At 35.7% G+C, this 14,424-nt stretch overlaps 1 protein-coding gene across 12 annotated transcripts in view; it reads right to left on the bottom strand.

The window, feature by feature from the left end:
- Nucleotides 1-14,424, bottom strand: part of Mier1 (mesoderm induction early response 1, transcriptional regulator) — an 80,967-nt gene that overhangs the window by 44,583 nt on the left and 21,960 nt on the right. For 11 of the 12 annotated variants that reach the window (XM_013020581.1, XM_013020580.1, XM_013020576.1 and 8 more), the window contains 2 exons: nucleotides 2,941-3,102; nucleotides 1,864-1,996 (listed from right to left, as the gene is read on the bottom strand). In XM_013020581.1, the coding sequence (XP_012876035.1) occupies nucleotides 1,864-1,996; nucleotides 2,941-3,102 (295 nt within the window). Of the gene's footprint in view, nucleotides 1-1,863; nucleotides 1,997-2,940; nucleotides 3,103-4,948; nucleotides 4,989-14,424 lie in introns of those variants that run through there. The other variant, XM_013020582.1, reaches the window with a different exon arrangement.

Below are 14,424 nucleotides of genomic sequence, written 5' to 3'. Positions count from 1 at the left end.
AGTAAATTATTTCCTAAAAAAACTGGATTTAGAATCAAGATAATCTGTTTTTGTTGTTGTTGTTGCTGGTCCTAGGGCTTGAACTCCAGGCCTAGGCACTGTCCCTGAACTTCTTTTGCTCAAGGCTAGCACTCTACCCCTTGAGCCACAGCGTCAATTCCAGCTTTTTCTGTTTTTCTGGTACTGAGGAATTAAACCCAGGGCTTCCTGCAGGCTAGGCAGCAATCTACCATTAAGCCACCTTCCCAGACCAAGATAGTCTGTTTTTATTCTTCATTTTACTATGAACACCCTGGTGATAAAGTCATATGATCTCAATGTTTTCACTTATAAAATCAGAATTTGGATAATGCAATTTTCCTAACAGTGTTCCTTGTAACACTAGGAATTTTATAGGAAATCTTTAAGGGGCACATAAGAAGGGGTATATTCTACTGTAAAGGACACTATTTTCCCCAATCTCCATTTTTTTTTTCATTTTGAAATAAGATATTTGCATAAAGGATTGGCAAATATGAAACTATTAGGGTGTCAACATTGTTTAAAATCCAAATCATCATATAAAGTTCAATAGGACAACATATGTGGAAATGATGTAAGGACTATGGAAAAGCTAAAAGAGGAAATGTACGTATAGCTTCCATGCATCTAGCACAACTGAAATATCAGCTTGCAAGTACAAAATCAATATTCTTCCCAAAGGCAAAGCTGTTAATTACTTAGCATCTATGTTTTAGTATGCAAAGAAAATTAACACAATTATTTTTCCTGTATTAATATACCTTCACTTGGAATAGATCTTTTAAACTTTATTATTATTATATGAAAAATTTACACTAAATATATAACAAATAAATCAAACAGAGTGTCCATGTTCAATCAGTCATTACCTTATAATGAGAATTTATTTTCTTTCAATTAGCTTTCTCCTTTTTAAGATACAGAATTATAGCTTAAGAATTTAAATTGATAATACTGGTAATTGAATTGCTCTTATCAAGGATCTGTTTTAGAATATCAATTTGGGCTTAGAATGAAACATTACAGAACAGCAGGTCAAACATACAAACCTGTATTCTTACCTAAAGTGAACCACTTTTAGAACACAGTGTCCCATGATTAGAGAAAGCAATCCTCATGAACATATATCATCATGGGCTATCTGACAACTGAACAATGAGACTGCAATATGGTAGTGTCCTCCTGAGATTTATACCATGTAGTGATGATGTTGTAGTCACCTTTGTGTAAGTACATTTTATGAAGTTTTCATACCCAAGAAATTGTTTTATGACATGTTTCTCACACTGTATCCTTTTATTAAGTCATGCATGAAAAATAATCTTTTCTTAAAAAGGGTAAGAGGAATATATAGAAAATGAAGCTGAAGGACTACCAAAAAAGAGAAAAAATACCACACCAAGGGCTGGGAAGGTAGCTCAGCAGTAGAGTGCTTGCCTCCCATTCATGAGGCTCTGGGTTTGATTCCTCAGCACCACATAAACAGAAAAGGGTGAAAGTGGCACTGTGGCTCAAGTGGTAGAGCACTAGGCTTGAGCTGAAGAGCTCAGGAACAGCACCCAGGCCTAGAGTTCAAGCCCACGACCAACCAAAAAAACAAACCAAAAAAACCACCACCAAAAAGTCAGGTAGTACATAAAAATCATAATTATTGTAAAATATTCACTGAAAACGGGGCCTGAATTATTGTTAAACTAATAACCAGTAACAAAGTCTACTTGTTTGTGCAAGAGATTTCAGAATAAACAAAGTCTAACAGAGCAGTGAAAAACACATGAGAATTGTAGGTACTATTCAAAAAAGTGAAAATTATATTCTAACTAAAGCAATGATAATACTTACTTGTATCAAAATATTTACATCGGCGTGGGCGGATTATTTCCTGAGCATCCTGAGAAGCAACAGATTGTGATGGATCATCATTGGAAGACTGAGTTTCATCCTCCTGACCTGATGAATCCTTTGTATTTTCTTCCTATGGAATTATTAATAGTAATAATAATTATTAATTTAAAATGTAAAGAACACTATTTCAAAAGAAAGGCTACAGATAATTTTGTTCTAAATATAACCAGAAGACTTAAGTGCAATATGGTGGCTTGGGCTGGCATGTGGAATAGGAAAAAGGATCTTAGTGGTAAAATCCACAGTTTAGTTAACAGTACCAGTATTGTTGAGTAGTTTGGATTAAAAATACTGCAACAGGTGCCAGTGGCTCCTGCCTGTAATCCTAGCTACTCAGAAAGCTGAGATCTGAGGATTGAGGTTCAAAGCCAGCCACAGCAAGGGAAGCCCATGAGACTCTTATCTCCAATTAACCACCAGAAAACCAAAAATGGCACTGTTGCTCAGGTGGTAGAACACTCTGGGACCAGAGTTCAAGCTCCATAACTGACACACACACACACACTCCAACAGCAACTTTGTATACAGTAAATTGATCCCCTTACATCTAAAATTACTTCAGAATAAGTAATAAAAGTAGATAAAGGAAGTGGCACTGTGGCTCAAGTGGCAGAGCTCTAGCCCTGAGCTGAAGGGCTGAGGGACAGTGCCCAGGCCCAGAGTTCAAGCCCCATGACCCTCAAAAAAAAAAAAAAGTAGATAAAGTAAAAATATAGGACTGCCAGTTAACTTTATTTAAAAGTTGCTCTATAATATTCAAAAAAGCACTGACAGCCAAAATGACACAGACTTAATGGTTACCTCTCAGGAGTATTTACAGAAGATTTCCAGTTACTTATTTCTGTAATATGTTATATTTTAGTACTTAATCTTAGTGTACCTTATTTATAAATTATAGAATTTAACTTTATAAATTATAGAATTTAGTACACTCTGTAGTTTCAGTCATCCCTTGAGGGTCCTGGACGATACGAAGTCCACAAATAAAAGAGGAACTACTGTGTATACTCTTACCTTATTTTCCCCACTACAGCCACTGTTGTCATCATTATCAGCATCTTCATCATCTTCACCTTCTTCTTCCTCTTCCTCTTCTTCCTCATCTTCTTCAGGTAGTCGAACAGTACTATCATAACCATAAAGGCTGAGAAGTTCATGAATTGGCATGTCACCTTCCTAAGTACACCAAAATAAGTGAATTTCTGCCATCAGTGATTTCATATTTCTACGTAATTCACAAATCTACATATTACTCATTCTATGAAGACTATTCTTTAGCACTGAAGAATTTTCAAAATCATAAAAGCAAAACTAAAACTATATGAAATATTAAATTCCATTTTTAAATAAACCTATAAATTGATCAATTCTGTCCATGTTTTAAGTATAATAAAAAGTAACGCTAGTCTAAAATTAACTTAGCCATACATTCTGTCCTACGGCTATTTCTAAATAAAATGATTTCATGTAATCTTTGCCATATGTAACTGATAGGTTATATTATTTTGATTTCACAGATGAGGAAACACAGGTAGGAAGATTAAGCAATTTCTTATAAAACAAAAAACCCTCCCCTCTTCCCCACAAAACCAATGGGTTGGAGCTGAAATGGTATAGCACTTATGCAAGGCCCTAGGTTCCAACACAGGCACCACTCCCTCCCCACTCTCCTACCCCATGGCACACACATTTCATATAATGTAACCAGAGTTAACCTTTCTAACTTTAAAAAGCCTATAATATACTAATATAATATTCCTCAATCCCCTGTGGTTAAAGAACCTAAAACAGTAAAATGAAATCAGTTTCCTGTAGAAAGTACTCTAATAAGTAATCAAGTAATGGTATCCAGGAAATATTCTGGTTATGAAAAGGAATATTTAAGCCAAATCATCTGAACATATTAGACACAACACAGATATACATATACACAAACATTCTTAAAGGCAGAGAAGTGTCAAATTTAGAACCCAGAAATACATTATTCATGAAATAAGACATGTTTTTATAATTTTCAAGCATTCTATACCTTATTTGTAGGCAGAAATAACTCTAACCCAAATGATAAACACACTGCGAAATATACTTTGTGTGAAATATACTTTGAACTCAACAATATAACCAGATGACACTATGACTTAGATTACAAGAATTAAATCTTTATTGTCCATGTGCAAGGAGCAATTGACTCACTATAATATGAACATTTCTTATAGGAAGAAAATGAAATTTCATACTTCTATTCACTTTGAAAATACACTCTAGTTAAAAATCAACTTGTTAACCTATTTCTGAAGAGACAGTTCTGGAAGACATAATGGTTAACAGAAGCTACAGCCTGAAAAGTAGTAACCACATTAGGCAACATATGACACTCAAGCAGAATGACCAGCATACGTATTTAATTCACACTCATATTGTGGTTCTCAAAGCACAAACAGTAGTATCCAAGGACCTGGCCCATGAAGATCTGGCATAACAGCCAACGATCGGGCATATGATACTGAAATTTAAGCATATCTCTTCAAAATCAAGAGATAAAATAAGCAGAATGAGAATTAAGATACAGAAAAGGTTGAGTTTCATACACAATAACAAAGAGCTGTCATAAAGTATTTGTTATGTGCCAGGCATTTATGCCAGGTACTTTGATTTTATTTCTGTAAAGAATGAAAATAGAATCAGAACATTACACTATCTTGTTAGGTTTAAAAGTAGCAGGTAGTATTATTTGCTACCTTTATCTGAAATTAAGGAAGCCAGAGGAACATCATGCACTGATAGCCTAGACCTACTATCACAGTGACTACCTTAAACTCATGGAGCTTTTCTTAAACTCATCCTGCAGCCCAAATTAGAAGTAAGTTCCAGAAACTACAGTTACTACTATGAATAAGAGCCAAACCAGGGAAAACATTAGCATCTCAGTTTGCAACTAAGATTGACACCGACCTTAAAAATTCGTAAGACCTTGTTTCAGATTTAGTTCATCCTCAAAATTATCCTGATATGCTACTATTACCTGTAATTTTTAAAAGTGTGTTGAGCTGGAGGCATGTTCAAGTAGTAGAGCATCTGCCTAGTAAGCATGAGGCCCTGAGTTCAAACCCCAAAACTGCAAGGAAAAAAAAAAAAGAATATTCACCAGGAGCTGGTGGTTCACACCTGTAATCCTAGCTACTCAGGAGGCTGAGATGTGAGGAGGGTGGTTTGAAGCCAGCCCCAGCAGGCTTCTTATCTCCAATTAACCACCCAAAAGCAAGAAGTGGAGCTGTGACTCAAGTGATAGAGCACTATCTTTGAGCAACAAAGCTCATAGGCAGCACCCAGGCCCCAAATTCATGCTACAGGAGTACACATTCCCCTCAACACACACACACACACACACACACACACACACACACACACACACACACACACACAATAAACAAATTTTAGAAAGTGTGTTGAATGATATCTTGAGACCGATTACTTCTGGCAGTGGTCTACTTTGAACTTTGAAGTCTTCCAACTAAAACATAAACCACCTGGTTTTAAGAAAGTATTAGTCATATAACTGCCCTTAGGCTTTTTTTCTTTTCTTTTTTTTTTTTTTACTGTTGGATCTGCCTTCAAGAGTATTAAAATCAGCCTAAAGGCTTACTAAAACAGAGTGCTCAGCCTCAGCTTAAGAGTTTCTGATCTAAAAGGTCTTAAGGAAGGTTGGAAATCTGCATTTTAAACAGCTCCAGAGAATTTTATTGTTATAATATGTGACTACCTCAGAACCAGTCAAGTGTAAAACATCAGTAAATTAGCCTTTTTAATGCGAGGTAATAAGCCTGAGCATTATCTTCAGTTAAGCTCACAATTAAAGGACATGCAGTTATAAACAAATGATTAGATGATACACTAACTGCACAGAAAGAAATTCCACTATGGAAAATGTATCTAGAAAGTCTGTCTTCCATGGTCAGATGAATTCTTCTTAGATACACAGATGAAAAGTATGACTCATTATATAAAGGTTCACTTCTCAAACAAAAATCCAGCAACACTTCCAATACTAAGAAAAGAACAAAAAGACTGAAAAGATCTTGTAACAGTAGATTTTATGAGGAACTGAATAAAAAGAAATAGTAATAGAACTGGTACAGATGGAGAAAAGCCTTGATTCAAGTCAGAGGAAATGACAAATGCTTGCGCATAGAAATCAAAATGAATAATCAGGTCAATCTGATTAAAGCAGACATACTGTCTACAGCAGTCTCTCCCCCCAAAATATTACTAGATGATCTATTACTGGAAGGTAATTAAAGTTACAGAATGTTTTTACTTTGGCTTTTATTTTCCTAATTTCTCTGGTTATCTAGCTTCTTAAACAGTATGTTTGTGGGTGCACTCACACACACGTGTGTACTACACACAAATACACTGTTACTTTGTAAATTTCTTATTTTTTTAGTCAACAGTACAGAAGATAAGGGATATGCAAATTAAAACAACAATAAGATTGCATCTCACCCCAGTCAGAATGGCTATAACCAAAAATGAATGAGAGACTGGGCCAGGTGCTGGTGGCTCAAGCCTTGTAATACTCAGTAAGCTGAGATCTGAGGATTGCAGCTCGAAGACAGCTTGGGCAGAAAAGTCTGGTGAGACTCTTAACTCTAATAATCTACTCAGCAAAGCTGGAAGTGGCACTGTGGCTCACTAGCCTTAAGCAAAGATGAGCCCACGGACAGTGCCTCAGCCCAGAGTTTGAGCCACCAGACCGGCAAAAAAAAAAGAAAAGAAACGAGAGGCCAGGCAGTAGTATATTCCTGTAATTCTAGCTACTTGGTAGACAGAAGCAGGAGAATGCGAAATTAGTGAGACCCTATTACAAAAAAACAAATACACCTAGCCAAAGTCATAAGGCAAAAAAGGAAGACATATCATCCCTATTTTCAGATGGTACGATCCTATACTTAAGCAACATTAATGATTCTCCCAAAACTCCTAGATCTTTTGGCAACATAATAGGATAAAAAATTAACATACAAGAATCAGTAATATTTCATGTATCAACAAGGAGCAGACCACACTGAGAAAAAGGTCAGGAAAATAATTCCATTCATGATAACCTCAAGGAGAAAAATACCTAAAGGACACAAAAGACCTAAACAAATTAAACTAAACAAACCTTGGAAAAGGATACTAAAAATACCAGAACGTGGAAAGACCTCCCACAATCACCAACTGACAGAATTAGTGATGTAAAAATGTCTACACTTTCAAAAGCAATCTAAAAATTCAATACAATTCTCATCATATAGAAACATTAAAGACTCTGAATAGCAAAAGTAATCCTAAGGAAAAAAAACAACAAATACTAGAGTTTAAGTTGTATTAAAAAAATCATACTAACAAAGACAGCAGGGTAATGACACAGAAAGTCCAAAAATAAAACCACAGACTCACATGTGATTTTTTGACAAAGGAGCCAAAAATATACACTGGAGAAAAGTCAGCCTGTTCAACAAATAGGGTTGGGAAAATTGGTTATCTATCTCCATGTAGAAAATTGAAATGAGGAGACAAGAGCAAGAACAGACAATTGGAATTACATGAAATTAAAAGCTTTTGCACATCAAAGGAAACAATTAGAATCACGACATAAACTACAAAACAAAAACTGTTCAGTGGGTAAATGATTAACAAACATACAAAAAATTCAAATAATACCAAAAATAATCCAATAAGTGAGCTAATGAATTGAACAGAGAATTCTTAGAAGTACAAACAGCTAATAAATATATGAATAAAATGTTCAATATCCTTAGTCACGAAGGGACTACAAGTCAAAATGATACTGATACCATCTCACCCAAGCCATAAAGGCAATTAAACAAGGACATGGCTCAAAGGGTAGAGTAACTGCCTAGCCAGAAAACAAATACATGCTAGCGAGCAAGTGAGGATCCCTTATAAACAGTTAGTGGAAATGTAAAATAGTACAATTACTATGTAAATCAATATGGAGGTTCTTAACAAAACTGAAATTACATTGACCTCAAGACCCTATGCTGGTATCTTGGGCATACATGTGAAGGAATGTTGATGAATATATGGGAAAGATACCTGCACACAACCTGTTTTATTGCAGCACTATTCACAATACCCAAGCTGTGAAATCAGTCTAGGTACAAACAATCGATAATAGGTTAAGAGAATAAGGTGTATGTTACTCTGACCTAAAGGAGAAGGAAATCATGACATTTACAGAAACTAGATGGAACAGGTGTAATATAAGCCAAGCTCAAAAGGCTAAGTATTGTGGTTTTTACTTGTATGTGGAATTTAAACCTAAAATGATGGGGCATGTAAAAAGGGATTCTTGGGGGTGATTAGCAGGAGAGGGGAGGGAAGATGCTAGAGGGGATGGAAATACACTATATATATATATATATATATATATATATATATATAGTGTATTGGTTTTAATTTCCCATTTCATATATACATGTCATATATATACACTATATATTCTATTTTCATATATATGTGAAAATAGAAAAAACCTAAGAATTTTCTATTAAAATTTATTTTTCTACTAAAAATTTAAATAGAAAATTTAAAATGGAATATCACCCTAAAACTCCCATGTAATTCAATATATGCTAATTTTTAGAAAGATGTAAAAATATAAATATAAGGGCAGAGAGAGGACAAGGTTCAAATGTCAGAGTGCTTGATGAAAAATAACAAATATCACACACACACACTTATAATACACTGTTGGTAGGAATGTACAATCAGTATAGTCATTATACAAAATGGTACGGTAACTACTACCATATAACCCAGCAAATCCATTACTACATATATATCCAAAGGATTAAGATCTTTTTATACTAAAGCAAAAATCATTTTACACTAAAAAGATATTTGCACTCTCATGCCTACACTGTAGTACTAGTCACAATAGACAAAAGGTGGAATCAATTCAGATGTCCTTCAAATTAATAGATAGACAGAACACCATTTAGCCATTAAAACATGAATTTTATCATATACAGCAACATGGATGGAACTGGAGATCAAGTAAAATAAGCTGAACACAGAAAGACAAATAGTACTCATGCTAGTTTCATGCACAGAAATGAACAAATCCTGTTTTTAAAAAATGGAATGGAATAATATACAATAGAGACTGGGGAGGGAGAAAATGGGATAGAAAGTTAATAAGGGGCACTAAAACAACAATGCAGAAATTATTTCTGGGATTGGGCACTGATGGCTCACGCCTGTAATCCTAGAGGCTGAGATCTGTAATCCTCAAGTGGCTGAGATCTGAGGATCATGGTTCAAAGCCAGCCCAGGCAGGAAATTCTGTGAGACTCTTATCTCCAATAAAGCACTAGAAAACCGGAAGTGGCACTGTTGTTCTAGCAGTAGTGTTGGCCTTGAGCTGAGGAGCACAGGGACAGTGCCCAAGCCAGAGTTGAAGCCCCACAACTGACCAAAAAAAAAAAAAAAAAGAATCACTTCTGGTTCCTCCTTAGCACAATAAACTAAATACCGGTTAAAAAAAAACCCTGTATTTCTAAATTACTAGAAAAGCACCAAATTCCTAACACAAAAATGACTGGGTTCAATCCATAGCACTGCAGAAAAAAAAATTTAAGTTGAAGAGATTGAAATGCTGATTATCCTTTGATTATTGCACTGTTCAAAAATGCACAAACAGTATGTCTATAAAAATTACTTCTAAAAAGTGAAAAAAAGCAAAACACAGCCAGAGGGACCGGAAAAAAATTATTGCTTGGTAGGCCTCAAATTTGTAACTCATGATCCTCTTGCTTTAGCATCCTGAGTACTGAGATTACAGGTATGCACCAATATGCCCAGCAATTTTGGCTGCACTCAAAAGTAGAATCTCAGAGAGGACAACCAGCATTTCTTGGCAATCATCAATTCCTGGTGTTTGGCATTCTTTGTTCTCTGCCAAAAAATTGAGCCTCTTCTGTTGCCTCTCCTCTGAAGAAACAATCTGCCAACTCTTGTGTTTTATATCTTCTTTGCTTATGTGTTTTTAACAACATAATGGCATCATCATCTTCATAGACTAAGAAGTTTGCAGATTCTGCTAGCATTTTTGGTCCCAGATAGCAAAGCACCGTTAATACCTATCTGTCTAGAAATATCCTCTTCTCTTTCTGTTACAATAACCAAGTTGACAACACTCAGACCAGCACCTGTACTTGTCACCCAGAATGGATCTATGCTTGAGTTTTCCATTTCTCCTTGGTCTGTAACAGTACTCCTTATTCTATAGCAGCAGATTATGTGTCAAGTATGTGTCAAGATACCCAGATGGTTTCTAGAATTTTAACAATAGTAACTAACGACAGATACATAGACTGTCTAAAGCAGTGAATCTAGGAGACTTAGTAACATAAGACAAAAACATATCTGAAAAAAGAAGCCAATCATGTAAAAAAGCAGAAATGTATTCTGGTGCCACTGAAACCCTGAGGCCTGGATACAGTCCTATCTTTAATGAAATCTGTGACCCTTACATTTAATTTTTTATTTTGACTAAGCTAGTTTTATTTCTCTCTTTTTTTTTTGCCGGTCATGGGGCCTGAACTCTGGGTCTGGGTGCTGTCCCTCAGCTCTTCAGCTCAAGGCTAGCGCTCTACCACTGGAGCCACAGCGCCACTTCCGGCTTTTTCTGTTTATGTGGTGCTGAGGAATCAAACCCAGGGCCTCATACTTGCAAGGCATGCACTCTGCCGCTGAGCTACCTTCCCAGCCCGTTGACTAAGCTAGTTTTAGATGGATGTCTTTGTACTCCCAAATTCTGATGTTAGAAACATGATATCTCATAAATACTCTTATTTCTGAAAAAGAAATAAAGAATGAATAACTGTACTAAGATCTATCAGTCACTTGTTCCATAGAACATCTCCAGTATTTATTCCACTAGATATGGAGTGTATCCTTCAATTAAATTGAAACATCATATTAATGATGTATAATAATGTAACCATAATGTTACATTAAGTGCCAACAGTATAGAAAAGAGAAAGAAAGCAAAAATTATGGGGCGAGCAGTGGATTTTCATAGCTGTGAGTCAGATTTGCTTTTTTTAACCATTCTTAGGAATAATATAACATACGAATGATAAGCACTACTTTAGTGACTATGTGCTAGACACTGTTCCAAGTGCTTTAGAAAAATCTCTGTAAAATCCACTGAAACTTAAGAATGTTAATTTAAAGTTACATGTTTATGAATTATGAACCCAGGTAGTCTGATTCACTCACTTACACTGCTTTCTTTGAAAACCAATCTTAGGTGAAGTGTATATAATCCTAAAGCAGTATGAAATCAGAAGCTCTGAGTTGATAAATTATGGGAATAAGGAAAACGTGCCTCAAAAGAATATGTATTCTAAGCAGTAGTACAAAAACAGGGATAATCAAATCCATGTGAGCTGATGGGAGGCTGGCTAAAGAATGAATTTTTTAAAAGACAAACATATCTGAAAACAAAATGAAGACAAGAGGTAAAGTCAAGAAACACTGATATAGAACAGGATTATAAAATTGGATTGGCATCAAGCTCCAGGAGTTGGTTATTGGAATTAAGTCATATGGTGGACGAGCACACAACTCTTCATATACCTATTGTAGGAAAATGAACTTAACAATAAATGCTCATGAAGAGAGGAGGAAAATGCTAGGAATAGCACACCTGTCCCAGACCGTGTGGATTTGAACCACAGTGTCTGGATCAAACAGACCCAAAGATTTTCATGTCCTTCAACCAACGACTGCTTTCAAATCTCTTCAGTTACAACTTCTGGAGTCATTCTCACTCATCTCCTATTCTTTTGTGATTCCACAAGGATGACCTACAAGCTCTCAGATTCCAACAAGGTGTGAAGACTGCCATCAACCACTTCATCAATTTGTGTCTGAAGCCTCCTAGACCTACCTCTATCTGAACTATTTTAACTGTTAAGTTGTGGCTCTGGAGGTTGAGTGCCTCTTTTTCTTGTGTTGGCTGAGGAGAAATGCAATGCACAAAAGGTCTCCTGAAGATGCAAAACCAAGATAATACCCTGCATGCCATGGGAGTGGAATGGCCCTGGAAAGAACCTGAACCAAGCCCTTTTGGATCTACATATCCTGAATTCTGCCCATTCAGATCCTCATTTCTGGAACTTCCTTTGAACTACTTCCTAGATGAAGGCGTAAAGCTCATCGCTAAAAGAGAACATATGACTAACCACTGCAAGCCGTCAAGCTACCAAGCTAAGCCAGTCAAAAAACATTTCTTGCTACTCATCCTTAAGTACAACTCGGAGGCCCCAAAGCCCAGAAGCTACAAGATACTTGACTTGGCCTGGCCTTGGGGACTTCAGACTGAGCCTGTCTCTAGGCATGAAACAGCTTTTTAACCACCACCAGAAGTCCCTCCTAAGCCTTGAACTAAATGAAAAGAAAAGCTTTCTAGGAGAGAGGAAGGAGGATGTTTTCTAGGTAGGAAATGTTTAAGGGACACATCCAGATTGGACTTGAAAGATGGTTCCTAAGATAATCAACCTCTTGAAGAGGGACCTGACTTAGAAGATAAACTTTGAAGGCATGAATTCTTCCTATTTATTGTTCCCATGTTGGAGGTTTATTTTTTATTTATGTAATTCAGGATGAGTGTATATTCCAAGAAAATCTCAATCCTTACACACTTTTTTCTTTTAGCGAAGAGATGCAGAAATAAGACAAAAAAAGGAATTGGGAAGTTTTTATGAAAAGTGAAACCTGCTGGGAGCTAGTGGCTCCCATCTGTAATCATAGCTACTCAGGAGGTTGAGATCTGAAGATACTGGTCCAAGCCCAAGCAGAAAAGTCTGTTATCTCCAATTCCAACTGACCAGAAAAAGCTGGAAGCAGAGATGTGGTAGAATGCCAGCCTTGTAACAAAGCCAATAAGAGTGCAAGGCCCTGAGTTTATACCCTAGAACAAGCACAAAAAAGAAAAAAAAAAGTGAAACTACGTAACTACACATTCAAGGGTGATTGTGGGTTTTCTTAGTGAGATGTCTCAACCTTTCTAATCTTTATCTTCTAGCTCTTAAGACGCACTGGTGCTGAATGGTTTTATGTGTATATTAAGTATATACAGTGTTATAACAATAGTTGATACTAATCTTTTTCTCTCAAATGGAGTGCTCCAACTGTACTCATTCTTAAATTATCTTGAGTCTTAAGAGTACATTTGGAAAACAAACTTATACTTCAGTACTAATTCACAGCAAATAAAAACCTACTATGTACATGATCTATGATTACATTACTTCTATGATTACCACAGTAAATTCTAACAAGTTTATCTAATTTTACTAACACATTTAATCATTAAAATTACAAATTAAAAGTTTTTGTTGACAAGACACATGCATGCAACTGTAACAATATTTAAAATTGTTTCTATCAATAATTTTCACTGAAATTCAAACAACACAATATACAGCTACTGTTAACTATAAATGAATTGGCAAGATTTATACAACTACGTTAAAAATCAAAGTGACAAGTAAAATACTTTACACTTTCTAACATAACTAATGCATCTACAAAAGCAAGAAAGTAATCAGAAAGACAAAATCTTATTCATTATTAAAATACAAAGACCAATATGGTATGGTTCCAAGGAGTTTAAAACTACAAGAAATTCAACCCTTTGTCCTGTAGCTACAGGTTATAGATGAAGTAATAAAGTGCTATCTGTCTGTCTGTCAATCAATGGGGATTTAACTCAGGCCCTCAAGTGCTCTACCACCTTGCAAGTCTTTTTTACTTTCAGTCTGATTTTAAGATAGGGTACACAAAGCTAGGCACTATGGCATAGGCCTATAATCAGGAGGCTTAGAAATTAGGGTCACTGTCCAAAGCCAGCTTCTGTCCATGTTGGCCTAAAACTATGACCCTCCTTTCTCTGGTTAGCTAGGATTACAGGTATGTACCACTATGCCTGACTAGTTTTTGAGAGCAATTTGGTAACGAACCACAATCTTGCTCCCCTGTCCCAAATAGCTGGAACCAACCTCTTCATGTGCTATTTAATCCACCCTTAAAATGCTTTGTTATAACTAATACATACCACAAAGACGAATTCTGTTCTCTGCTTAAAATAATAAAATATCACTTTAGGCAGTGTGAATTATGCTAGCTTTAATCAGCAAATGGGCAATATGACAAGTTCTGACTAAATGGCAATGGGACTTTTTTGAGCTCCAAAATAAGTTTCTGAAACACAGATTAATCATTATTACTATAAAAATATAAACACTCATTTTTCTATGTTGCATATTACAAATGCTTAAAAACTGGAACTTTGTTAAAGTTCTTTTCATCATGGAGCATAGCAAATCAAACATAATTATTAGAGCATATCAGATTTATCCATCCATTTATTTCATTTAATATTTTTCTTTTATGACTATTTTTGCTAGATACTTTGAA

The sequence above is a fragment of the Dipodomys ordii genome, unplaced genomic scaffold, assembly GCF_000151885.1.
Source record: "Dipodomys ordii isolate 6190 unplaced genomic scaffold, Dord_2.0 Scaffold51, whole genome shotgun sequence".
Lineage (NCBI taxonomy): Eukaryota > Metazoa > Chordata > Mammalia > Rodentia > Heteromyidae > Dipodomys > Dipodomys ordii.
Note: the sequence above shows the minus strand (reverse complement) of the source record. Positions and strands in the feature narration are given on the sequence as shown.